General features: G+C 46.3%; 1 protein-coding gene across 1 annotated transcript in view; it reads right to left on the reverse strand.

Moving 5' to 3' along the window:
- Window positions 1–26,257, reverse strand: part of RHPN1 (rhophilin Rho GTPase binding protein 1) — a 51,592-nt gene extending 25,335 nt beyond the window's left edge. Inside the window, exons 1-2 of the mRNA XM_087706627.1 lie at window positions 25,736–26,257; window positions 7,850–7,965 (exon numbers count right to left, since the gene is read on the reverse strand). Of these exons, the coding sequence (XP_087562753.1) occupies window positions 7,850–7,965; window positions 25,736–25,828 (209 nt within the window). The 5' untranslated portion in view covers window positions 25,829–26,257. The remainder of the gene's footprint in view (window positions 1–7,849; window positions 7,966–25,735) is intronic.
- Between the last annotated feature and the right edge of the window lie 1,280 nt (window positions 26,258–27,537).

Below are 27,537 nucleotides of genomic sequence, written 5' to 3' on the forward strand. Positions count from 1 at the left end.
GATGCAGATGGAGATCTGGTGGCCAAGTGACCAACTTTTGATCACATGATCATGGGAATGCTGCAGTGGACGTAAGGGTGAGGACAGGTCATAAATCACTTTGACGGGGTAACTTAAACAGTTATTCCATAAATGGTCATAAGTCCAGGGATGCCTGTACAGGCAGTCCTCAACTTACAACCACAATTGACCCCAAAATTTCCACTGCTAATCAAGACAGTTAATTGAGTTTTGCCCTATTTTACGTCCTTTCTTGCCACTGTTAGTAAGTGAATCACTGCAGTTATTACATCAGTAGCACAACTGATAAGTGAATCTGGCTTCCGCATTGACTTGGCTCGTCAGGAGGTTGCAAAAGGGGATCACATAACTCTAGGACACTAGAACCGTCGTAAGTACATGCCAGTTGCCAAGTGTTTGGATTTTGATCACGTGACCTTTGGGATGACACAATGGTCGTTAAGTGTAAAAAATAGTCATAAGCCACTTTTTCCCAGTGCTGTTATAACTTCAAACAGTGTTCTGAGCGAGGCTTCCCAAGAGCCTGAAGCAAACTCCTTGTCCCGACAAAAAACCCTTTTATTAATTTACTGTGGATTCTGCTCCTTCACATCCAGCAAAGTCTTTCGAGGGAGGATTTACAGTCACAGACCTTATCTGGCTTGGAGAGCTGCCAGGCCGACATTCTGCAAAACTTGGCAAGGAGTCTCGGAGAGTCACAAACCAATTAAGTGAACTAATTGTCTCCTGCAAACTCCACTCCCCTTTCGCTCCTTTTTTATTCCCTCTGGGAGGGGTCATTCACCGTCCACCTGTGGCCTTACTCCCAAGTTGACCCCTGTTCTTTAGCTGTTCCCTTCATCTGGCAGCTCTGCGCATGCGCACACTGGGAACAGGCTCCACCTGTTCTTCTGCCTCACTGATGTCTGACTCTGAAGGCAGCTGATAACTGGCATATGGCCCTGGCCCCCTCTCTGCCTCCGACAGAGAGCCCTCCTCAGAGCCTTCCCCAGACTCCAGGACTGGCCCAGGTTCCTCCCCAACCTCCCCACTGTCCGAATCTGCTGCCGTTAAGAACTACCTATAATACGACGACGCAAAATAGACAGAAATTGTGTTGGTTGGGAATTTAGCACAGCACCCACCAATCTCGAAAAAGCCTTCCGTGAAGATTCTTACATAAATGGGAATTTGTGTGTGTGTGTGTGCATTGGTCTATCAAGAAAGGATGTTTTGAATGTTTCAGGCCAACATCTCCCTTCTTTGGGCTAGGTGGGTGTGTAGGCGGTTGTGTGCATTGTGTGCTTCTGCAAATGTTTTCCTTTCCTCCCTTTCTAAGTTCCTGAACATCAAGAGCCACAAAAAATGCTGAGCACGAGGTAAAAAGGAGGCTGTGAGTAGCTGACCCTTTAATTAAAACTTTGCACGCCAAACTGCCCCAAAGTTGCAGGTTTTTTTCGGTTTTTCACTCTTCGAGCAAGCAAAGCAAGGCCTCTTGACGTCTTTCTGGTGACTTGCTTGAAAGAAAGAGCCATTGTGATGAGCCTACGCCAGTGGTTCCCAAACTTGGCAACTTTAAGACTTGTGGACTTAAACTCCCAGAATTCAACTTTAAGACTTGTGGATTTCAACTCCCAGAATTCAGCTTTAAGACTTGTGGACTTCAACTCCCAGAATTCAACTTTAAGACTTGTGGATTTCAACTCCCAAAATTGAACTTTAAGACTTGTGGACTTCAACTCCCAGAATTCAGCTTTAAGACTTGTTGATTTCAACTCCCAGAATTCAACTTTTAAGACTTGTGGACTTCAAGTCCCAGAATTCAGCTTTAAGACTTGTGGACTTCAACTCCCAGAATTCAACTTTAAGACTTGTGGAATTCTGGGAGTTGAAGTCCACAAGTCTTAAAGTTGCCAAGGTTGAGAAACACTGTGTCAGCTTCTGCTTTGCTGCTGCTTCAGCTGCCATGAAACGGGAAGGGGGGGGGCGTGTATGTGGGAGGGTTTTAATTGATGTGCTGGAGGACTGCTGGAGGAATGTTCTAGGATGTACCAGTCGTTGGGATTGCGCATGCGTACGTGTTTTCCCGCCTGCATCAACGGCCTTCACATTCCATCTTGGCCTGTCTTTTTGAAGTTATCTCACACCTGACATTTGAAGGACTTATGATTGGACTGGAGCTTTGATCCTAAGGGGGGGGAACGGGCTTTGCTATATATCAATTGCTTTCGCGCCATATTATTCAGATTTTGCTTCACTGCTGCTCGCTTACCATTTATAATTAGTAAAAGTACTTTGGATTTCCAACCCATGGAGTCTCTTGGTCTTCTTTCCTAATTATGGAATGGAGTGGGGCGTGACAAGAAGCAAAATCTGAAAATATCCCTTTCCAGGAGATTTTACGTCTACCGAGAAGGGAAATAATGTCTTCTCCGACCAGAGAGGAGGAAGGCGCCGTTGGAGGGACGGATTCCAGTGAACTGGGACCTCCCGACCTTTCTTTACACCAGCCCAGCCCGTCTGACCGACCTTTGCACGAAGATTTATTTCAACTGCAAATTTCCAGTCAGCCTGAACCTTCCCCCCTACCCCGTTGGTCAACTTCAGTGGGGCAAAGAGAAATAGAGACAAGCTGGAATGCTGGACTCACCCAAAGACCACCTCAACAAACTTCGCTGGAGCCAGGGGCCGTGAGAAAACCTCAGGCGGGTGAGTTTCATGAATATTGGAGCCAAAAGGGCGATGAAGGAGAATGGAGAAGTTATCAGCACCAGGGCCCGGGGAGACCACCCCAGCGGAGTGAATTACCTGATTATTGGGGTCAAACATTTTTGGAAGAGAGAAGGGGGGAGGAGGAAAGAGACTGGAGAAATTGGCAACGTTACCCACGCCAGGATTCTCCCCCACCCCCCCCTCGGCCCGTGTCACCCCCTGCGGCTAGAGGTTTTGCTGACCAAAGGGGACCTCCACCCCAGGCTCCCCCCCGAAGACATCGTATGGCTAAAATCCCTCCTTTGCCTGTGCGGTTTAATGGGGCTTCTGCTAGCCTCGCCTCCTTTCTTATGCAGGTTTTTAACTACATGGAGATTTATGGCCGGGACTTTGAATCTGACATTTTAAGGGTCAGAATGGTCCTTTTATCTTTGGATGGTGAGGCGGCTGCCTGGTCGACTGCTTTGCATATGTCTGGTTCTCCCCTCTTGGGGAATTTCAACCGTTTTATGGCAGCTTTCCGTCGACGTTTTGATGACCCGTTGACTGAGAAGCGAAACAAATTGAAGTTTTTAACTTTTGACCAAGACGACAGGCCTGTCGCCGAATACATCCAGGAATTTCAATGTCTGTCTCAGTACATGAGAGGCTGGGGGGAGGATGCGATGCTGGACAGATTTGCTGAAGGCTTAAACCCTGAAATTTATCAACAATGTGTTAATCGTAACCTGCCGAGACGCTTAATCACTTGGTTTGAGCATGCTGCTGACGCTGAGCTTGACTTAATTCGTCTGCGGTATGCCACTGAAGAAAAAAGGAAGCGGAAAGAAAGGGCTGCCAAGGCCCTCCCCCCTCCTGCTACTCAAGTGCTTTCCAAACGCCGAGGCGACGCGAGAGAGCCCCCTTCTGGCTCCTCCAGACCTTTAACATGTTTTCGCTGTGGCAAGCTTGGGCACACCGCCCCCCTCTGTAGGGCGAAATCGCCCCTCTCCGCCCAACCACCTGCAAGACGAGAGGAGAAGCCTGCAAGAGGCTCTGAGAAGAAAAAGAGGGAAACAGCTTTCGCTGGAGAAACCAACCCTCCTCCTCTGGCCCAACCATTGAAGGATGACGCGGATGCTAACTACTCTTCTTCTGATGACTCAGATGACGACGCTTCACCTCGCTGGGTGAGTTCAAACAAGGGGCCCCTTCTACTCCCTATTGAATTAAAAGTTCCTCCTGAGGGAACACCTGCCACCCTCCTAGCATTACTGGATTCCGGCTGTTCCCGGTCCATGATCAATCCAGCCATGGTTGAGAAATTAGGCCTCAAATTGCGCACTTTGAAAACCCCTATTGTTTTTTGCCAGATAGACGGATCGATTGCAGGGGGGGGGGGGCGCCCATTTTTTTACTGAGCCTTTGGAAATGACACTGGGTACCCACACTGAATTAATCTCTTTTGTGGTCGCACCTGGCATGGACAGACCACTTATTTTAGGCATCCCATGGCTCCGGAAATGGAACCCTCACATAAATTGGCGGACAGGCCGCTTGCGTATTCGCTCCAAAGTGCCTCCAGTGGGGGAGGGCTCTCCAACCCAGCCTGACGTCACTAACGTTCCTGAGGTGGCCGCTAGGGGGCAGGAGAGGATTGCAGGAGAGGAGAAAATTCCGAAAGAATATTTGGATCTTAAGGAAGTCTTCAGCGAGCAATCTTCGGACATTCTACCCCCCCACAGGCCTACTGATTGCTCCATTGACATTTTGCCCGGGGTCAAACTCCCAAAACCCCGCATTTACTCCATGTCACCCAGGGAAATGGAGGAGATGCGTTCTTTCATTGACAAAAATTTGAAACGTGGTTTCATTGAACCGGCCCGACCCAAGGTGGCGGCCCCTGTGCTATTTCGTGAGAAGAAAGATGGGTCTCTTCGTTTATGTTGTGACTTTAGGAACCTTAACGCCATCTGTTCTCAAAACCTCTACCCACTACCCTTGATGAAGGACTTATTGGCACAATTGGGGAAGGGACGCATCTTCACAAAATTGGACCTGCGAGAAGCTTACTATAGAGTACGCATCAAGGAAGGGGACGAATGGAAGACCGCGTTCAACTGCCCTCTTGGTTGTTTCCAGTTCCGGGTTATGCCTTTTGGCCTACAGGGGGCTCCTGCTGTATTCATGCAATTTATTAATGAGATCCTACACGACCACCTCTATAAGGGCGTTATCGTATATCTGGACGATATCCTCATTTATACCCGCACTTACGACCACCACGTCAATCTGGTGCGCACTGTTTTGAAAAAACTCCGTGCTGCCAACCTGTATGCCAAGTTGTCTAAGTGTGAGTTTCACCAAGCTACTATTGACTATCTGGGCTATCGTATCTCCCCTGATGGCGTTGAAATGGACCCTGAAAAAGTGAAGGCGGTCACTGAATGGGACGCTCCCAAAACTCGGAAACAGTTGCAAAAGTTTTTGGGTTTCGCTAATTTCTACCGTCAATTTATTCCCTCTTTTGCCGACATTGCTCTACCCATTACTAATTTGCTCAAAACTAAAGGCGACCCGAAACCAAAACCCAGTAAGCCTTTGGACTGGACCATGGAATGCCAGGCGGCATTCGAAAAGCTTAAACGCCTTTTTGCAGCTGAACCAGTTCTTAAACATCCTGATCTCGACCAGCCGTTCATTGTCCAGGCGGATGCCAGTGATGTCGCCGTTGGGGCTGTTCTGCTACAAGCCAATGACCAAGGTAACTTGCAACCTTGCGCGTACACCTCACGTAAACTCACTGACACGGAACGACGCTGGGCGGTCTGGGAGAAAGAGGCTTTTGCAGTCCGTTGGGCCCTCGCTACTTGGCGCCACTTCCTTGAAGGCTCTAAGCACCCATTTGAAGTGTGGACTGACCACAAGAATTTAGAAGCGTTGCGCACACCGCGCCGTCTCTCCCCAAAGCAGATGCGTTGGGCCCAATATTTTAACCGTTTCAATTTCACTCTGAAGTATATCCCGGGCGGAAAGAACTTCATGGCCGATGCTTTGTCCCGGTTACCTCAGTATAATTGTTCCAAACTGAGTATCGTCCAACCGCTCTTGGCAGCTCCGGTGCTCACACGTCAACAGACCAAGGCTCAAAAGGACGTGCCTCACGATCTGCTTTCTGACCTCAAAGCAGCTCTTCCTCAAGACGACTGGTTCCTGAACCATCGGGACGAGTGCACCATGAGGGACGATCTACCGTGGATTGGGGCTAAATTATACATCCCCGCTTCCCTACGTCTTGTGGTCCTTCGTCGCGCGCATGACTCCAGGATGGCGGGTCATTTTGGGTTCGTCAAAACTTTGCACCTCGTGAAGAGACAATTCTGGTGGCCCTCTTTAAAAAAGGACATTGAACTTTATGTTTCCAGTTGCCCGGTTTGCGCTACCGCCAAAAAGCCACCGGGGAAACCACACGGACTTCTGCAGTCTGTCGCTCGCCCGGTTGCCCCGTGGAAGGAGATTTCTATGGACTTTATTGTGGAGCTTCCCGAGAGCCAAGGGCACACCGTCATCTGGGTGGTTACTGATTTGTTCTCCAAGCAAGTTCACTTCGTGCCTTGCCACAAGATTCCTTCCGCCAAGGCGTTGGCTAAATTATTCCTTTCTCACATATACCGCTTGCATGGGGTCCCCGACCGTATTATCTCCGATCGTGGAGTCCAATTCACATCTAAATTTTGGAAAGAGTTCCTCACGCGCATTGGCTCCGCCCAGGGCCTTAGCTCCGCCTACCATCCTCAGACTAATGGCGGCTGTGAACGTACTAATTCCGTTCTTGAACAATATTTACGTTGTTTCATCAATTATCAACAGGACGATTGGGTGGACTTGTTGCCGCATGCTGAAGTGGCTTATAACAATTCGGTTCACTCCAGCATGGGTTTCACCCCTTTCCGGGTCGTTTACGGCCAGGATTTTGTTCCTATCCCCGAACTGCCTACGGCCCAGCCTCAGGTTCCTTCCGTTGCGGACTGGAGTGAACGTCTCAGTCGCCTTTGGCCCCTCACTCTTTCCACCTTGGACGCTGCCCATAAGGCTCATAAGAAGCAGGCTGATAAGAAACGCTCTCAGCCTTATGAGTACCACGTTGGAGATTTAGTGTATTTGTCCACAAAATTCTTGCATACTACGCAAAAGTCAAAGAAATTGGGTCCCAAGTATGTTGGCCCTTTCCCAATTGTGAAAGTTATCAATCCTGTTTCTGTTCGTTTGCAATTGCCCAAACATCTCAACCGGGTCCATCCGGTGTTCCATATCAACCTCATCAAACCAGTTCGGGTCTCCGACCTACGGCCCGCAGATGACCCTCCACCTGCTCCGTTACTTATTGATGGCGACCGTCATTTTGAAGTCCGGGACATTCTGGATTCCCGTCGCCACCGTAATCGCATCCAATACCTTGTGGCTTGGAAACATTTTCCCCCCTCCCACACGGAATGGGTTGATAAGTCCCACGTTCGTGCCCCCCGCTTACTGCGGAAATTTTATGCTTCTTATCCCGACAAGCCTTGACTTTTCTCCTTTCCCTCTCTTGCTTGTTTGTTGTTTGTCTGTCTTGTTTGTTTGTTTTTTTTTTTTTTTCTCTTCCAGGCCTGACAGCCTTTTTTCCGGGGGACGGCCGGATGTCAGCTTCTGCTTTGCTGCTGCTTCAGCTGCCATGAAACGGGAAGGGGGGGGGCGTGTATGTGGGAGGGTTTTAATTGATGTGCTGGAGGACTGCTGGAGGAATGTTCTAGGATGTACCAGTCGTTGGGATTGCGCATGCGTACGTGTTTTCCCGCCTGCATCAACGGCCTTCACATTCCATCTTGGCCTGTCTTTTTGAAGTTATCTCACACCTGACATTTGAAGGACTTATGATTGGACTGGAGCTTTGATCCTAAGGGGGGGGAACGGGCTTTGCTATATATCAATTGCTTTCGCGCCATATTATTCAGATTTTGCTTCACTGCTGCTCGCTTACCATTTGTAATTAGTAAAAGTACTTTGGATTTCCAACCCATGGAGTCTCTTGGTCTTCTTTCCTAATTATGGAATGGAGTGGGGCGTGACACACTGGCCTACACTATTCGCACTCAGGATAATTTAGCCCACAGCAAACCTGAACAGATTCTCTGCCCCGGTCCTCATCCTCATCTCCTTGTTGATCTGCTGGTTGATTCTCGCGCGGCGGTGTTGCAACTTGGTGCGTTGAGTCTGGGCCAAGGAGTTGCAACCCTGCCAAAAAATAAATAAATTGGAAATTAATCACAACGACAACAACAACATTGAAGGAAAGGTAGATGCAAACATGGAGATGGTCCCAAAGGTGCTTTTATGTTTTCTCAAGGGGCAACTGGACTCCCTGGTTTTCCTTTGAATATAGCAATAGCAATAGCAGTTAGACTTATATACCGCTTCATAGGGCTTTCAGCCCTCTCAAAGCGGTTTACAGAGTCAGCATATTGCCCCCAACAATCCGGGTCCTCATTTTACCCACCTCGGAAGGATGGAAGGATGAGTCAACCCTGAGCCGGTGAGATTTGAACCGCTGAACTGCTGAACTAGCAGTCAGCTGAAGTGGCCTGCAGTACTGCATTTAACCACTGCACCACCTCGGCTCTTCTCATCCAATAAGTTTCCTCAGCTCTGATTGGAAGGTGGGGAATGGAAGGGTTTATATTCCTATCAATTTGAGATGCAGGCAATACACAATGGCCTGTGCCTGTGTTCAACAGTGAAGGGACACAGGGCAGAGAAAAACATCCTGCACAAAACACAACTCTACAACACTGGTCCTTTCAGCAGTGCCAAGAAGCCGAGGTGGCACAGTGGTTAGGGTGCAGTACTGCAGGCCACTTCAGCTGACTGTTATCTGCAGTTCAGCGGTTCTAATCTCACCGGCTCAAGGTTGACTCAGCCTTCCATCCTTCCGAGGTGGGTGAAATGAGGACCCGGATTGTTGTTGGGGGCGATATGCTGACTCTGTAAACCGCTTAGAGAGAGGGCTGAAAGCCCTATGAAGCGGTATATAAGTCTAACTGCTATTGCTATTCAGCAGTGCCAAGAAGGCTCCGCATCCATTTGCACCACTCAGGTGACCCTGAGGACACAGATAAACCTCTAAGTGGCCTCAACGACCCTCTGAAAGGATGCAAATGACCAGCTTTGTCTGCAAGGAGCATCAATCCTTCCCTTCCCCACCATCCAGCCAGAGCTGAAGAAGCTTCTTGGATGAGAAGTGGAAAAAAACCAAGAAAATCCAGTTGCCTCTTGAAAAAAAAAGCATCTTTGGGACAATCCTGAGTAATGGAACAGAAGTTGCCTTCAGACGTTGTGGGAGCGTCATTCCTGGAAGCTTTCAAGAAGAGACTGGACAGCCATCTGTCAGAAATAGTGTAGGGTCTCCTGCTTGGGCATGGGGTTGGACTAGATGACCTACAAGATCCCTTCCAGCTCTGTTAATCTGTTTGGAGGACTGAGAATCTCCATAGACCTTTAACATGGAGATGGCTGAGATCAGAGGAGCGGAAGAAAGAAACTGAAGGCTTCGTTTTGGATGCCCAAGAAGACCAATTCCATGAAAGCAAAAATTCGACACGTCAGCAAAGGTTACTTATACAATGAAAAAAAATGAAACCTTATCAGAGGCGGCAGCAAAAATCTCACAAATGGATGACCCACAACGTCACGACCGAGTTGCCAAAATCATACATTGGAAGCTTTGCCAGAAGTTTGGGCAAGCAAAAATTACTGGGAACACCAAATCGACAAAGTTCTTGCAAATGTCAAGATCCTGCGGGACTTTCAGATCGAAACAGACCGACCTCTGGCCCACAGGAACCCTGGGAGCAACTGACTATGCAATATTGGAATTCAACATTACGCAAACACAAGTACTAGAACGAAGTGAAACTAGAGTCTTGAACTTTTAAGAGAGCTAATTTCAATAAACTTAGAGCTTGGGAAGAATTCTACGAATGAGAATCCTCAAGGGGAAAACAACTCAAGAAGCTTGGGAAAATTTGAAAAATGAGATTAAAAAAGCCCAGTCTAGCACAATACCAATAAAGAAGAAAAATAACAGCTCCCAAAAGAAACCAGCATGGCTGCATAAAGTACTCTCTGACAAATTGAAAGACAAGAAAGATAAGTATAAAAAGTAGAAAGGGGGGGGGGACATAACTAAGACAGAATATCAGCAAATAGCCCGAGCATGTAAAGATGAAGTGAGGAAAGCTAAGGCTCACAATGAAGAAAGGCTTGCCACAAAATTAAATAATAACAAAAAAAAGCTTCTTCCAACATGTTAAAAACAAGAAAAAGGTTAAGGAAACAATTGGTCCATTGCTGGGAGAAAGTGGCAAGAAGGTGACAAGCAACAGGGAGAAAGCAGAACTATTTAACTCATGTTTTGCACCTGTCTTTACACAAAGGGATAAAACAGTCCAACCTATCAAAAACAGCACCACAAAAATCAGATTAGGAACACAAGTTGAAATAGGGAAGAAAACGGTAAGTGAGCACCTGTCTACCCTAGATGAGTTCAAATCACCAGGACCGGACGGATTACACCCTAGGGTTCTGAAGGAACTGGCAGACGAGATCTCAGAACCACTGAATTACATCTTTCAGAGATCCTGGAGCACCGGGGAACTGCCAGAGGACTGGAAAAGAGCTGATGTGGTTCCCATCTTCAAAAAAGGAAAAAAAAAATAGATCCAGGAAACAACAGACCTATAAGCCTCACCTCAATACTAGGAAAGATTCTGGAAAAGATAATCAAGCAACGAATTAGCCAACACCTAGAAGTAAACAAAGTAATAGCCAAAAGCCAACATGGGTTTGTCAAAAACAGATCATGCCGGACTAATTTTATTGCATTCTTTGACAAAGTGACAAAATTAGTGGCCCAGAGGAATGCCGTCGATATAGTTTACTTGGACCTCAGTAAGGCATTTGATAAGGTAGACCATAACCTACTACTAGATAAAGTAGAGGAATGTGGATTAGACATCATCAGATGGATTCGTAACTGGCTGATCAACCACACTCAACATGTAGTCCTCAATGGAACTGCATCTTCATGGAGGGAAGTATGCAGTGGGGGACCCCAAGGCTCTGTTTTAGGCCCAGGACTCTTCAACATCTTCATCAATGATTTGGATGAGGGAATAAATGGGGAACTCATCAAATTTGCAGATGACACCAAGCTGGCAGGAATAGCCAACACTCCAGAAGACAGGCTCAAGATACAGAAGGATCTTGACAAACTTGAACATTGGGCACTATCTAATAAAATGAAATTCAGTGGTGAAAAAAGGAAGGTTCTGCATTTAGGCAAGCAAAACCAAATGCACAGGTACAGTATAGGTGGTACCTTGCTCAATAGTAGTAACTGTGAGAGGGATCTTGGAGTCCTAGTGGAGAACCATTTAAATATGAGCCAGCCGTGGGCAGCAGCTGCCAAAAAAGCCAACACAGTTCTAGGCTATATAAACAGAGGGAGAGAATCAAGATCATATGAAGTGTTCATACCACTTTATAAAGCCTTGGTATGGCCACACTTGGAATATGGCATTCAACTCAACAAGAGGAACTGATGTAATCATTATTTAATACTATATGATACTGGCTATGTATAGTATACATGTGATTGTATGTTATGAAAATGGAAATAAAAATATGTTTATAGAAGATATTCGGCACGTATCTTCCTCTTGGCTTCTAGATGCTCGCTAAGAAAGGATATTTCGAAATGACCATCAGATCATTAGTATTTCTTATATTATTATTAACACGCTCTGATGCTAAGGAGTGAGACTGGGGGGGGAGAGAAGGGGATGAGATAGGAGAAGATCGTAACTACTCATTAATTTTCAAGCTTAAGCCTAATCACATAGTTTCCTAGTGGAGCACGGGTATCCAGCTAGTTGTTAAATAATCCACACTGAAGTTTAGTTCTTTTTCAACAAAAAATTCACAGAGCGAACTCATCTCGGGGGCGGTGGTGGGTGTTGTGTTATTGCAAGGAGGAACAATTCCTGTAAATGATGAAATGAAACTTTTAAAAGTTTTTCCAGGCGTGGGAAGAAAAAAAGGCCCCTTTGAGACCGAGGGTTGAGTCAGCAGTGAAGAATACCCCAGGCTGACCTTCAGATAAAGCCCTCTTTCCCCCTGGGACAAAGAACGAACCCCCCAGCCTTAGCAACCAAGAGTACAAGTTATGTCGGAATTCCTTCAGGCCAGGGCCTGCCCCCCCCCCTCCCCATTTACTTTCGCAAGCTGGGTACAAAAACAGGGCATTCCATTCGCTTGAACAGCGGAGTACAGTGAAAAGGAGAATATTTGTAGCTCAGGGGTGGAAATGAGGGGTCCTTTGCTGCTCTCTGAGCTTGGTAGGTTTTTGTGGAGATGTTTCATGACCCAACTAGGTAACATCATCAATGCTAGAAGGGAGGGGTTTGTGGAGAGGAGGAGGAGGAAGACTGTGAGGTCCTTGGTGCTCTCTGAGCTTGGTGGTTTTCTTGCAGATGTTTCATTACCCAACTAGGTAACATCATCAGTGCTAGAAGGGAAGGGTTTGTGGAGAGGAGGAGGAGGAGGAAAGAAAGAAAGAAAGAAAGGAGGAGGAAAGAAGGGAGGAAGGAAAGAAGGGAGGAAGGAAGGGAAGAAGGAAGGAAGGAAGGAAGGAAGGAAGGAAGGAAGGAAGGAAGGAAGGAAGGAAGGGAAGGACTGTGGGGTCCTTGGTGGTCTCTGAGCTTGGTGGTTTTCTTGCAGATGTTTCATTACCCAACTAGATAACATCATCAATGCTAGAAGGGAAGGGTTTGTGGAGAGGAGGAGGAGGAAGACTGTGAGGTCCTTGGTGCTCTCTGAGCTTGGTGGTTTTCTTGCAGATGTTTCATTACCCAACTAGGTAACATCATCAGTGCTAGAAGGGAAGGGTTTGTGGAGAGGAGGAGGATGACTGTGAGGTCCTTGGTGCTCTCTGAGCTTGGTGGTTTTCTTGGAGACGTTTCATTACCCAACTAGGTAACATCATCAGTGCTAGAAGGGAGGCGTTTGTGGAGAGGAGGAGGATGACTGTGAGGTCCTTGGTGCTCTCTGAGCTTGGTGGTTTTCTTGCAGATGTTTCATTACCCAACTAGGTAACATCATCAGTGCTAGAAGGAAATTGGGTTTGCAGGGAGGAGGAGGATGACGACAGTGAGATCCTTGGTGCTTTCTGAACTTGACTGATTTCTTGCAGGCGTTTCTTTACCAAACTAGATAACATCATCAGTGCTAGAAGCAGAAATTCTTGGGATAGCAACTTTTTTATTTATTTAGCGTGACTTCGAGGTTGCCTGGGCCCTTAACTTAAGAGTGTAAGCCGTGTTCTGCTGGATTGGGCACCCAACGTTTTTAATCCACAAGGAGGACCACCAGAAGATCTTCGGAGTTGGTCCTGCTGCCCTCAAAAGTTGAGAAATGCTGATCCATGGGAATCCCACGAATTGGTCCAACTGAGGACCAAGGACTGGCTTTTTTGAATCCAGCCAAGGTGGTAGTCATCACCACATCTCGTGGCAAATTTTTAGTTCAGCTTCAAACGGCTGGGAACAAGGTCTCCACCACCCCATCATTCTCCACGTCAAAGACAGTAAACATCTATCAAGACACCTTAGTCTTCCTCTGAAACACGCCAACCCGTCATTCTTCCAAGTTGAAGTAATGCCATCCTTCAGATGGGATTACTTCAACTGCCAGGACCAGGCTAGAGATTCAGGAGGTCGGTGTCCACCATGTGCCTAGGACACCAGACTGAGACAAGGCAATCCAATTGCATAAGATCACAACTTCTTGTGATCTTGGAATCCTAGTGGACAACCATTTAAGTAGGAGCCAGCTGTGTGCAGCAGCTGCTAAAAAAGCCAACACAGTTCTAGGCTGCATCAACAGAGGGATAGAATCAAGATCACCTGAAGGGTTAATACCACTTTATAAGGCCTTGGTAAGGCCACATTTGGAATCCTGCATTCAGTTTTGATCACCACGATGTAGAAAAATTGTGGAGACTCCAGAAAGAGTGCAGAGAAGAGCAACAAAGAGGATTAGGGGACTGGAGGCTAAAACATACGAAGAACGGTTGCAGGAACTGGGCATGTCTAGTTTGATGAAAAGAAGGACTAGGAGAGACATGATGGCAGTCTTCCAATATCTCAGGGGTTGCCACAAAGAAGAGGGAGTCAAGCTATTCTCCAAGGCACCTGAGGGCAGGACAAGAAGCAATGGGTGGAAACTAATCAAGGGGAGAAGCAACTTAGAACTGAGAAGTTTCCTGACAGTGAGAATAATTAATCAGTGCAACAACTTTCCTCCAGAAGTTGTGAATGCCCCAACACTGGAAGTTTTTAAGAAGATGTTGGATAACCGTTTGTCTGACAAGGTGTAGGGTTTCCTGCCTAGGCAGGGGGTTGGGCTAGAAGACCTCCAAGGTCCCTTCCAACTGTGTGATTCTAGTCTGTGATTCTATTCTTTCTAAACAGCTGGTTGGGTGTGGCCGTGTTTGGTTTTGCAAAAGAGAGACGTTCTGCGGCGACAGCTGAACCAGCTGACGTTGTTATCACCCGTTGGTTGCACAAATTTAAGGCGTTATTTTGTTTGGCTGCCCTTACTGATTCTGCACGTAATGAGGTGGATTATCAACTTCCAGAAAGAAAACACAAACACAGATTCCCATCACGCAGTTCCCGATCTGGGGAAGCCACGTTTTGCAAAACGAAGGAAAACAGGATGGAATAGTTAAGCAAAAGCAATTAAAAGCAGGAGGAAAAGCAGAAGAAGACAAGAATCAATGTTAATATAAAAGAATATTTGTAGCTCGAGGTCCCTGGTGTTCTCTGAGCTTGATTTTTTTTTTTGCAGACATCTCATTACCCAACTAGGTGACGTCTTCAGTTCTAGAAGGAAGGGGCATTTGTGAGGAGGAGGAAGAGGAGGAAGAAGAACAGGAGGATGAGGATGGTTACAACGTCCTTAGTGCTCCCAGAACTAGGTAGTTTTCTAGCAGGTTTCATTACCCAACTAGGTAACATCATCAGTGCTAGAAGGAGGAGGAGGTCGGTGCTACTGAACTTGGTGGTTTTCTTGCAGACATTTCACTACCCAACTACGTAACAACATCAGAACCACAAAATAACAAGAGTTGGAAGGAGCTTGGATGTCTTCTAGTCCAGAGGTCCTCAACCTGTGTCAGACGCCGCCCACTAGTGGGCTGCGTGGGGTTTGCAACTGGGCCGTGGAAACGTCTGGTAAGCGCACACTTGCTCATGTGCATAAGAGATGCACCATCAGTGTACACGCTGATCGTGGAAATGGAGATGGAATGTGTCCCATCTCCGCGAGCCACTTTAAGATGGATGGACTTCAACTCCCAGAATTCCCCAGGCAGCTATTGAAGTTGAAGTCCACCCATCTAAAAGGGGCCATACTTGACAAACACTGGTCTATTCTTTTAGCATGCGGGCTGGGGGATTCTGGGAGTTGAAGTCCACCCATCTTAAAGGGGCCAAGCTTCAAAAACTTTGGTTTATTCTTTTATCTTCCGGTTTGGGAATTCTGGGAGTTGAAGAGCCACTCAACCCATTCAGAGACCCCATGAATTACAGGCAGTCCTTGATTTACAACAGTTCGCTTAGTGACCATTCGAAGTCACTGAAAGCGGCACTAAAAAAAAGTAACCAATGATCATTTTTCACTCTTAAAGACCGTTGCAACCTCTCACGCGATCAAAATTCAGGCGCTTGGCAACTGACTCATATTTACGACGGTTGCAGCGTCCCATTTTGCGACCTTCTGACCAGCGAAGTCAATGGCGGTGTGTGTGTGTGTGCCAGATTCCCTTAACAAGTGTGTTACTAACTTGGCAACGGCAGCGATTCACTTAACGACTGTGGCGAGGAAGGTGGTAGAACGGGGCAAAGACTCGCTTAGCCACCGTCTCGCTTAGCAAAGGAAGCTTTGGGCTCCATTGTGGTCTTAAGTGGAGGACCGCCCGTATTTTGGAGAGAGAAAGAAAAATATAAAAGGGGAAAAAACAGTCCCCTTTGCAAAACAATGTTTGCAAGAGATCCAATGGGTTCCCTTGGTCGAAATCCAGCCAGGCGGCCCACGGGGCAAGCAGGCCGGAAGCAGATGGACGGAGGCCTCCTGGCCAGAGATAACGGCCCGGCCACACATTGCCATGGCAACCTCTTTCACCCCCCCCCTTACAATGTGTGTGTGAGGATTGTGTGTGTGTGTGGGGGGGCTGCTTTGCTCCCCCCTCCCTCTGAAAAACTTCTGAGGTTGAGATTTGGAGGTTCCCCCACATCAGTTTTTTTTGGGGGGGGGAGGAAACCCCCCCCCCGAGGAAGGGAGGGAGTAAACAGTGTGAAGGAAGAAGAGGCCATGCCAGACCCGAGTTTTTGATTCCACTGTGCCTTCCTTTCCTTTCCTCTTTCTTTCCTTTCCTTTCCTATCCTTCCTTTCTTTTCTTTTCCCTTCCCTTTTGTTTCCTTCCCTCCTTCCTTCCTTCCCTCGTTTCTCTCCTTCAATTCCTTCCTTTTTCTTTCTCTCCTTTCTTCTCCATTTCCTTCTTTCTTTCCTTCTTCTTCTCTTCCCTAGTTCCCTTCGTTCCCTCTCTCTTTTCTTTCTCTCCTTACTTTCCCCTTCCTCTTTCTCACCCCTTTTTCTTTCTTTCTTCTCCATTTCCTTTCCTCCCTTCTTCCTCCCTTCCCTATTTCCCTCCCTTCCTCCCTCTCTTTTCTTTCTCTCCTTTCTTTCCCCTTCCTTTTTCTCATTCCTTTTTTCTTTCTCCTTTCTTTTCCGTTTTCTCCTTTCCTCCTCCTTCCTTCCTTCCTTCCTTCCTTCCTTCCTTCCTTCCTATTTCTCTCCCTTCTGTCTGTTTCCTCTTTCCCTCCTTCCTATTTCCCCTCCCCCCCTTTCCTTCCCTCTCTCTCTTACTCCTATCGTATTTCCTCCTTCTTCCCTTCTTCCTTCCTTTTTCTCTCCCTGTCTGTTTCCTCTTCCCCTCCTTCCAATTTCCCCTCCCCTTCCCTCCCTCTCTTACTCCTATCCTATTTCCTCCTTCTTTCTCTCCTTCCTTTTTTCATTCCTTTTTCTTTCCCCTTTCTTCTCCATTTCTTCCTTCTTTCCTCCTTCCTTCCTATTTCTTTCCTCCTGTCTGTTTCTTCCTTCCGTCCTTCCTGAAGCGGTATATAAGTCTACTGCTATTGCTATTGCTTCCTATATTCCCTCCCTCCCTTCCATTCCCTCCCTCTCTTACTCCCATCCTATTTCCTCCTCCTTTCTCTCCTTCCTCTTTCTTCTCCATTTCCTCCTTCCCTTCTTTCTCCTCCTTCCTATTTCGCTCTCTTCTGTCTCTGTTTCCTCCCTCCCTTCTTCCTTCCTATTTCCCCTCCCTCCCTCTCTTACTTCCACCCTATTTTCTCCTCCGGTCTTTCTTTCTCTCCTTCCTTCCCCTCCATTTTTCCCCTCCCTCCCAACATCAATCTTGCAGGATTATTCATGTATTATTTTAACTTATTTTATTGTACTTCATTTAAACTCCTGCCCCCCCCCCTGGCAAGCACATTGAAAACAAACAAACAAACAAACAAGGAAACCCATCCACAATGAATCACAAAACAATCTCTGTTTTCTGCCAAAGATCTTAAGCCATAAGTTTCCCAAACTTTTTCCTTCGTTACTCAAAACTGCTTTTCAGAAACCCAGGTTTCCCAAATGTAGGGGAAACACTTCCAGCTCATCTCCCTCCCCCAGAAGGGTTTAAATTATTTTCCGAAACTTGAGTCAGCGTAACTGTGATTTCCTTCCTCGGATACCGTCCAAAATGTGTTAGACTCTAGGTCAGTGTTTCTCAACCTTGGCAACTTGAAGATGTCCGGACTTCAACTCCCAGAATTCCCCAGCCAGCGCTGGCTGGGGAATTCTGGGAGTTGAAGTCCGGACATCTTCAAGTTGCCAAGGTTGAGAAACACTGCTCTAGGTAGTCCTCATTTTATGACCATAATGGAGTCTGCCCATTAGTTGTAAATCGTGACGGTCGTAAAACAGCTCGCCATGCGATAGAGCCCATTCTTACCACCGTTTTCTGCCTCGCTTGTTAAATAACTGCGTGGTCATTAAGCAAACATCCAAGTTGTTAAGCGAACTCATTGTTCGCTATATTTTTTTTTGGGTTGAAAACCAGAAATAAATGTGTTTTTGACAAAAAAAAGGGGGGGGAATTACCCTCGTGTGACTGTGGGACTCTGCAAACTGCTATAAATATTGGGGATAGGAGTAGCCATCAGAATTGATTTTATATACGGGTAGTCCTCGACATACAACAATTCGTTTAGCAACCTTTCAAAGTTACAACAAAAAAAGAGTTACAACAGAAAAAAGTTACAGCAGAAAAAAAGTGACTGATGACCGTTTTTTCACACTTACGACCATTGTAGCATCCCTGTGGTCAGGAGATCAAAATTCAGATGCTTGGTAACTGACTCATTTTTATGACGGCCGCAGTGTCCCAGGAACAGGTGATCCGCTTCTGCGACCATTCTGACAAGCTAAGTTAATGGGGAAAGCCAGATTCGCTTAAGAACCGAGTTACTAACTTAACAACGGCAGTGATTCACTTAACGACCGGGGCAAGGAAGGTTGTAAACTGGAGCAGAGCTCACTTAACAACTGTCTCACTTAGCAACAGAAATCTGGAGCCCAATTGTGGTCGTAGGTCGAGGACTACCTATACCTATGGCGGGGGGGGATCATAAATGACTAAGCAGCCGGTCGTAAGTCAAGGACCATATACTGCAGCTATAGTAAAGTCAAGTAGAGTATTATTTTTTTCTGGATTTCATGGCCAATAATTCATCATTCCAATGAATTTGCATTTCATCCTCATGCATTTTGCAAACCACAAATTTCCTGTTGCCTTTTTTTCATCACAGGTCAGAGAAGATTAAACTTTCATTTTTCTTTTCGCTCAAGTCAACAAGGAAAGGAATTTAAAAAAACCCACAACATTCTAGCATAAACCGGTTGGGGGAAGTGGCAGCAGCTGTTGTCCAACAGGTTAAATGATTTACACTGGGTGAAACCAGTTTCTTAATAGCAGGAACTGCGAGAGGGATCTCGGAGACTTAGTGGACAATCAATTAAATAGGAGCCAGCCGTGTGCAGCGGCAGCCAGAAAAGCCAATGGAATCCTAACGAACCAGAGGGATACAATCAAGATCAAGGGAAGTACTAATGCCACTCTATAAAGCCTTGGGAAGACCACATCTGGAGTCCTGCATCCAGTTTTGGTCACCAGACCATAAAGAAGATGTTGAGACTCTAGAAAGAGTGCAGAGAAGAGCAACCAGGATGATTAGGGGTTGTTAGTTGCGATCCATCGTGACTCCCATGGACCACGTTCCTCCAGGCCTTCCTGCCCTCTACCATCCTCTGGAGTCCATTGAAGCTCACGCCAACTGCTTTGGTGACTCCATCCAGCCACCTCCTTCTCTGCCGTCCCTTTCTTCTTCTGCCCTCCATCTTTCCCAGCATGAGGCTCTTCTCCAGGGAGTCCTTCTTCCTTCTCATCAGGTGGCAAAAGTACTTGAGGTAGGTAGGTAGGGAGAGGAAGAGGGAGAGGGAGAAGGAGAGGGAGATGGAGAGGGAGAGATGCTGTGAGTTGCGAAGTTGTGTCCGACCCATTGCAACCCCATGGACCACGTTCCTCCAGGCCTTCCTGTCCTCTACCATCCTCTGGAGTCCATTGAAGCTCACGCCGACTGCTTTGGTGACTCCATCCAGCCACCTCCTTCTCTGCCGTCCCCTTCTTCTTCTTTTGCCCTCCATCGTTCCCAGCATGAGGCTCTTCTCCAGGGAGTCCTTCTTCCTTCTCATCAGGTGGCCAAAGCCTTTGAGTTTCACCTTCAGGATCTGGCCTCCTAAAGAGCAACCAGGGTTGATCTCCTCTTGGACTGACCGGTGATTATTAGGGGAGGCTAAATTATATGAACAACAGTTGCAGGAACTGGGCATGGCTAGTCTAGGGAAGAGAAGGACCAGGGGAGACAGGATAGCATCCTTCCAATATTTGAGGGGCTGCCACAGAGAGGAAGGAGCCAAGATATTTTCCAAGGCATCCAAAGGCCAGACAAGGAACAATGGATGGAAACTGAACAAGGAGAGATTCAACCTGGAAATATGGAGAAATTTCCTGACATTCAGAACAATTAACCAGTGGAATTAACCAGTGCAGAGAAGAGCAACAAAGATGATTAGGGGACTGGAGACTAAAACATATGAAGAACGGTTGCAGGGACTGGGCCTGGCTAGTCTAGTGAAGAGAAGGACCAGGGGAGACAGGAGAGCATCTTCCAATATTTGATGGGCTGCCACAGAGAGGAGAAAGGGGTCAAGCTGTTCTCCAAAGCATCTGAAGACCAGAGAAGGAAGAATGGATGGAAACTGGCCAAGGAGAGATTCAACCTGGAAATAAGGAGGAAGTTTCTGACAGTGGGAACAATCAACCCATGGAACAGAAGTTGTGGGAGCTTCATCACTGCAGGCTTTCAAGAAGAGGCTGGATTGCCATCTGTCAGAAATGGTATAGGGTCTCCCGCTTGAGTGAGGGGTTGGACTAGATGACCTACAAGGTCCCTTCCAACTCTGCTAATCTCTTAATTTGGAACAATTCTGAAAAATAATATATCTCCTCATCCCAGGCATTTTTAAACATTTTAAGAACGTGATGTTTCCTATATTACAGAGTCTCAACAGCAGTGAAAAAAATTGACTTAGGATTGTTTTTTCACTCTTACGACTGTTGCAGTCATGTGATTTACATTCGAATGCTGGACAACTGACTCATATTTACGACGGTCGCAATGTCCCGGAGCCCCACGAACTCCTTTTGCAACCTTCTTGAGAAGCAAAGTCGATGGGGAAGCCAGGTTTCACTCAACAACCGTTTGACTAAATTTAAGCACCGCAGTGATTCCCTTAACGACGGGGTTTAAGGAAGGTTGCAAAATGAGGCAAAACTCATTGAACTCATGTTTCACTTAGCCACCTAAATGTTGAGCTCAATTTTGGCCGTAAGTTGAGGATCACCTGTATTTTGACATGGAATTTTCTTGCATTCATAATTATAGAAATGTCTTAAATGACCAACAAAATTTTTCACAATCAATGCAAGAAAACTCCAGATTCGAATAGCATATAGGTAGTCCTCGACTTACGACAATTGAGCCCAACATTTCTGTTTATAAGCGAGACAGACGTTCAGTGAGTTCAGCTCCATTCTACGATCTTTCCTGCCACCGTTGTTAAGTGAATCACGGCAGCTGTTAAGTTAGGAACATGGTTGTTAAGTGAATCTGGCTTCCCCACTGACTTGGCTTGCCGGAAGGTCCCAAAACGGGATGACGCAGCCCTGGGACACTGAAACTGTCGTAAGTACCAGTCAGTTGCCAAAGGTCTGAATTTTGATCACATAACCCTGGGGGTGCTGCAACGGTCGTTAAGTGTGAAAAGGGTCATAGAGTAACTTTTTCAGTGCTGTTGTCATTTGAACAGACCCCCAAAGGGGGTCGTTGCAAATTGAGGACTATTTTAATTTAACACCCGACACGTTTAAACGTTGCAAAAAGCAATTCTAGCAAAAGCAAAATACCTCCCTCTCATATTTTTATTTACAGCGATTGTGTAAAAAAATTGCGCACAATTTTGCAGCGACTGGTTCGCCCTTACAAGCCGCCACAAAAAAGTCCCTTTATCTACTTCAGGGGTTGTCGATGTACCACCCCCCCCCCACGCGCCCCTGGTACGAATTCAACCAACGCTGACTTACATTTATTTATTTATTTATAAAAGGGCGCGAAAAGCATTTTTGCAAGCCTGCAGATCAGAAATCAGGAGCCGGCTGGCTGCCGGGTTTACGATACTCCACAGGCGGGCGAGGAGCGTCGATTGCAAAAGCTGTTTACAAGACAATCTGGAGAACAGGTGTGATTGAGCAAGGTGTGTGCTTGCAGGTAGCGTTGGGAAAGAGGATGTTTCGAGAGACGCCGACGCTGGGTGGCCATTTCAGGTCTCCCTTGGCCCTAAAAGCAGGCTCCAGAAAATGGGTCAACCTGAGAAGGTCTCGCTGGTCATCCAGAAGCCCCTTCTGGAGGTCACGTCCAAGCCCACCATCGATGTACAACTGTAAAAGTCCACTTCTGAATTAATTATTTTCTCGCAGGCATTTCAACATCCAAACCAGATGGATAAGCAGAGGCTGATGCCCTACTTTGGATCGTGAAACATCTGCAGGAAAACCACCAAGCTCAGAGAGCACCAAGGAGCCCACGGTCATCGTCCTCCTCCTCCTCTACTATCACCTCCTCCTCTTCCTTGCAAACCTCCCCTCCCTTCTAGCACGGGGGATGAAGTTCCTTAGTTAAGTCGTGAAACGTCTGAAAACAGGAAAGAGTCTAGCTCAGAAAGCACCAAGGATCCCACAATTCTTGTCGTTGTGGTCCTCCACCACCCCACTCCCTTAGAGCACTGATGATATTACCTAGTTGGGTCACGAAATGTCTGCAAGAAAAACCACCAAGCTCAGATTGCACCAAGGACCCCACAGTCCTCCTCCTCCTCTTCCTTGCAAGCTCCACTCCCTTCTAACACTGATGATGTTCCCTAGTTGGGTCACGAAACGTCTGCAAGAAAACCACCAAGCTCAGAAAGCACCAAGGACCCTACAGTCCTCTTCCTCCTCTTCTCCTCTTCCTCCTCCTCCTCCTCCTCCATCTCCAACAGATCCATTCCACAACCCCACTCCCTTCTAGCACTGATGCTGTTCCCTAGTTGGGTCATGTAACATCTGCAAGAAAATCACCAAGGTCAGAGAACACCAAGGACCCCCCAGTCCTCTTCCTCCTCTTCTCCTTCTCATACTCCTTCTCCTCCTCTCTACAAATCCCACTCCCTTCTGGCACTGATGCTGTTCCCTAGTTGGGTCATGAAACGTCTGCAAGAAAACCACCAAGCTCAGAGAACACCAAGGACCCCACAGTCCTCCTCCTCCACTTCTCCTTCTCATACTCCTTCTCCTCCTCTCTACAAACCCCACTCTCTTCTAACACTGATGATGCTACCTAGTTGGGTCATGTAACGTCTGCAAGAAAACCACCAAGCTCAGAGAACACCAAGGACCCTACAGTCCTCTTCCTCCTCTTCTCCTTCTCATACTCCTTCTCCTCCTCTCTACAAATCCCACTCCCTTCTGGCACTGATGCTGTTCCCTAGTTGGGTCATGAAACGTCTGCAAGAAAACCACCAAGCTCAGAGAACACCAAGGACCCCACAGTCCTCTTCCTCCTCTTCTCCTTCTCATACTCCTTCTCCTCCTCTCTACAAATCCCACTCCCTTCTGGCACTGATGCTGTTCCCTAGTTGGGTCATGAAACGTCTGCAAGAAAACCACCAAGCTCAGAGAACACCAAGGACCCTACAGTCCTCCTCCTCCTCTCCACAAACGCCTCTCCCTTCTACCACTGATGATGTTCCCTAGTTGGGTCATGAAATGCCCGCAAGGAAACCACCAAGCTCAGAGAGCGTCAAGGACCCCCACAGTTCGACCCTGAGCTACAAATTCTCTCTTTGATGGGACCCTTCTCCTAAACTCTGATCCAGTTGGAAGCCAGTCAGAGGCTGTTGAGAGCCCAGGAAGATCTGGGTGGATTTCACTCCTAAGGATGACTAATTTTGGGATAAAGGGAAGAAGCGCGAGGGTCCCGTCTTTCCTTGGGAGCCCATCCCTGCCCCAACCTCACCTCCTGGTCTTCCCCATCTCGAGAAGGTTGTTGAAGACACATTGGGTCACAATGGGAAGAACCTGGGAAGTTCACTATCCTCCCTCCCCCCCCCCCCGTGCCCCCCAAGGACTGAAGACTGCAGTTCGGCGGTTCAAATCTCACCGGCTCAAGGTTGACTCAGCCTTCCATCCTTCCGAGGTGGGTAAAATGAGGACCCAGATTGTTGGGGGCGATAGGCTGACTCTGTAAACCGCTTAGAGAGGGCTGAAAGCCCTAGGAAGCGGTATATAAGTCTAACTGCTATTGCTATTAAGATGGTGGGAATTTTGGAAGGAGCGAGGAAGCAGAGCTAAAGGTGGAGCTCTTGCCTCACAACCAGGAGGTTGTGAGTTCGATCCCCGGTAGAGGCAGATGTAAGGTCTCCTGCTTGGGCAGGGGGTTGGACTGAGGGTTCTACAGAGGAATCATTTGAGTCTGTCATCTGTACCCCCCATAAGTGTCTGGTTTGGCTCTGCAACCCAACAAGACAGACAGAGACTTCCGAGGATAATCAGAACTGCAGAAAAAACAATGACTGCCAACATGCCTTCCATTGCACGGGTCAAAAAGAGGGCTGTGAAAATATCTACAGACCCCTCGCATCCTGGACATAAATTGTTTCAACTCCTACCCTCAAAACGACGCTATAATGCACTGCACACCAAGACAACTAGACACAAGGAGAGTTTTTTCCCCAAACGCCATCCCTCTGCTAAACAATTCCCTTCCCAAACTATTCACTAAGTCTGCGTTACTATTAGTCTTCTCATCATTCCCATCACCCATCTCCTCCCACTTACAACTGCAGGAGTGTAACTTTGTGGCTTGTATCCTTACGATTTATTTTGATATTGATTGTTTCCTGATTGCTTATTTGTACCCTGTGACTATCATTAAGTGTTGTACCTTAGGATTCTTGACAAATGTATCTTGTCTTTTTAGGTACAATGAGAGCAGATGCACCAAAGACAAATTCCTTGCATCTCCAATCACATTTGGCCAATAAAGAATTCTATTCTATTCTATTCCTGCTCTATTCTAGTCTATTCAAAATTCAATTCCAATTCCAAATCCTATCCTTATCCTATTCTATTCCTATTAATTCTATTCTATTCCTGTAATCTATTTTATTCTGTAAATTTTATTCTATGCTATTCTGTTCTGTTCTATTCCAAATCCAAATCTAAATTCTATCCTTATTCCATTCCATTCTATTCCTGTAATCTATTTTATTCTGTAAATTTTATTCTATTCTATTTTGTTCTATTCCAAATCCAAATCTAAATTCTATCCTTATTCCATTCCATTCCATTCCATTCTATTCTATTCCTGTAATCTATTTTATTCTGTAAATTTTATTCTATTCTATTCTGTTCTATTCCAAATCCAAATCTAAATTCTATCCTTATTCCATTCCATTCTATTCTATTCCTGTAATCTATTTTATTCTGTAAATTTTATTCTATTCTGTTCTATTCCAAATCCAAATCTAAATTCTATCCTTATTCCATTCCATTCTATTCCTGTAATCTATTTTATTCTGTAAATTTTATTCTATTCTATTCTGTTCTATTCCAAATCCAAATCTAAATTCTATCCTTATTCCATTCCATTCTATTCTATTCCTGTAATCTATTTTATTCTGTAAATTTTATACTATTCTATTTTGTTCTGTTCTATTTCAAATCCAAATCTAAATTCTATCCTTATTCCATTCTATTCTATTCTATTCTATTTCTGTAATCTATTTTATTCTGTAAATTCTATTCTATTCTATTCTGTTCTATTCCAATTCCAAATCCTATCCTATTCTATTTGCAAGGTCCCTCCCAACTCTGTTAATCTGTTACTTTAGGCCTGGCACTTCTACTCAGCCTTCCCCAACCTGGTGCCCAGCCCCTGGTGAGCTCCAAGATGCCTACTCTTTCCCGTAGAAAGGAATCTAAATAGAATAAGAGAGTTGGAAGGGACCCTAGAGGTCTTCTAGTCCAACCCCCTGCTCAGGCAGGAAACCCTACACCAAATCTGGCACAGACGAGGGGAAGTTGAGCCCGTTGGCAGGGAGAAATCTACAGGGAGGGGTCTCTGCCCACCTACCCCCACCCACTCCCCTTGCCCCCCACCCCTTTCAGCCTCACCTTCTGCAAGCTGCAGCTCTTGGAAAGATGCCTGGGGAAGAGGGGGTCCCCATCCGCCTCCCCTCCTGGGGGGCTCTCTTCTGCGGGGGTCATCTCGGCTGCCACCAAGTCAGCATCTGTCCGGGGGGCGAGGATCTCAGGACCAGTAGACCCCCCCTGCCTGCTGCCCCCCACCCAAAAATGCTTTTCCAAGTCTTTCCTGGAAAGGGAGGGCAGCTTTTCCCAACTTATTTGGGGGGGAAGAAGGGGGACCCCCCTTTTGCAAGAGAGTCCTAAAAGCCCCCCCTTAAAATCGCTCCAGCGGTGGGATTGCCCCCCACAAATAAATGCCAATTTTGCTGGATTTTTTTTTTGCAAAAAATCTGGAGGTCTGCCAACTTTGCAAAGCTGGGGAAGGGGTTGCAAAAGACAAGGGGGGGCTCATGCAACCCGGAATCCCGTCCCCCCCACCCCGGATCCAACGCCGCCCCTTCTTTCCCCAGCCGGAGCTCCGGAGTTTCGACTCTACTCCAGCCTTTTTCTCTCTCCAGCCTCGCAATCCCAGGCAAGGGGGCCGGGCCTTGTCCAATGGCGGAGCCCCGTGGTCTGGAAGGGCGGCTCCCCTGACCAATCCAGAGAGGCGAAGGGAGGTCCGGCCCTGCCTCCCAGCGCCTTTCCCAGGGGAGTGGAAGGCGGAGCCGGAGGGGTTCGATCTCCCGGGGCAACCCCGGGGATTAGAACGCGGTGACGTCACCGAGGGAAAGAGCCGGCGGGTCGCGCGCTCCCTTGCTCGCTTTGAACTTAGGGAGGGAAAGCCCCTCTCGAGGCTAAGGATAGGGGAGGATAGAATAGGATAGGAAGGAAGGGAAGAGGAGAGGAGAGAAGGGAAGGGAAGGGAAGAGAACATGGAATGGAATAAGAATAGAATAGAAAATAGAGTAGAAAAGAAAAGAAGGAATAGAAAAGAAAAGATAATAGAAAGAATAAAATAGAAAGAATAGAATAGAATAGTAAGTAGAATAGAACAGAATAAAAAATAGAATAGGATAGAAAATAGGATAGGATAGGATGGGGTCATGGGATGGGATGGGATGGGATGGGAGGGAAGGGAAGGGAAGAGAAGATAGAATGGAATAGAATAAAAATAATTAGAATTGAATAGAATTCAGAATAGAATAGAAGAAATAGAATAGAATAGAATTCAGAATAGAATAGGAAATAGACTGGAATAGAACATAAAGAATAGAAACGTATAGATAATAGAAAGAATAAAATAGAAAGAATAGAATAGTAAGTAGAGTAGAATAGAACAGAATAAAAATAGAATAGGATAGAAAATAGAATAGGATAGAAAATAGGATAGGATAGGATGGGGTCATGGGATGGGATGGGATGGGAGGGAAAGGAAGGGAAGATAGAATGGAATGGAATAGAATAAAAATAATTACAATTGAATAGAATTCAGAATAGAATAGAAGAATTAGAATAGAATTTAGAATAGAATAGAAAATAGACTAGAAAAGAAAAGAAGGAATAGAAAAGAAAAGATAATAGAAAGAATAAAATAGAAAGAATAGAATAGTAAGTAGAATAGAACAGAATAAAAAATAGAATAGGATAGAAAATAGGATAGGATAGGATGGGGTCATGGGATGGGATGGAAGGGAATAAAAGAGAAGATAGAATGGAATGGAATGGAATAGAATAGAATAAAAATAATTAGAATTCAAAATAGAAGAATTAGAATAGAATTCAGAATACATAACAAATAGAACAATATAGAACAGAAAGAATAGAAAAGAATAGATAATAGAATATGATAA

This window comes from Thamnophis sirtalis, unplaced genomic scaffold (assembly GCF_051295495.1).
Source record: "Thamnophis sirtalis isolate CommonGarterSnake01/CBP01778 unplaced genomic scaffold, rThaSir2_p1.2 scaffold_2, whole genome shotgun sequence".
Taxonomy (NCBI): Eukaryota; Metazoa; Chordata; class Lepidosauria; order Squamata; family Natricidae; genus Thamnophis; species Thamnophis sirtalis.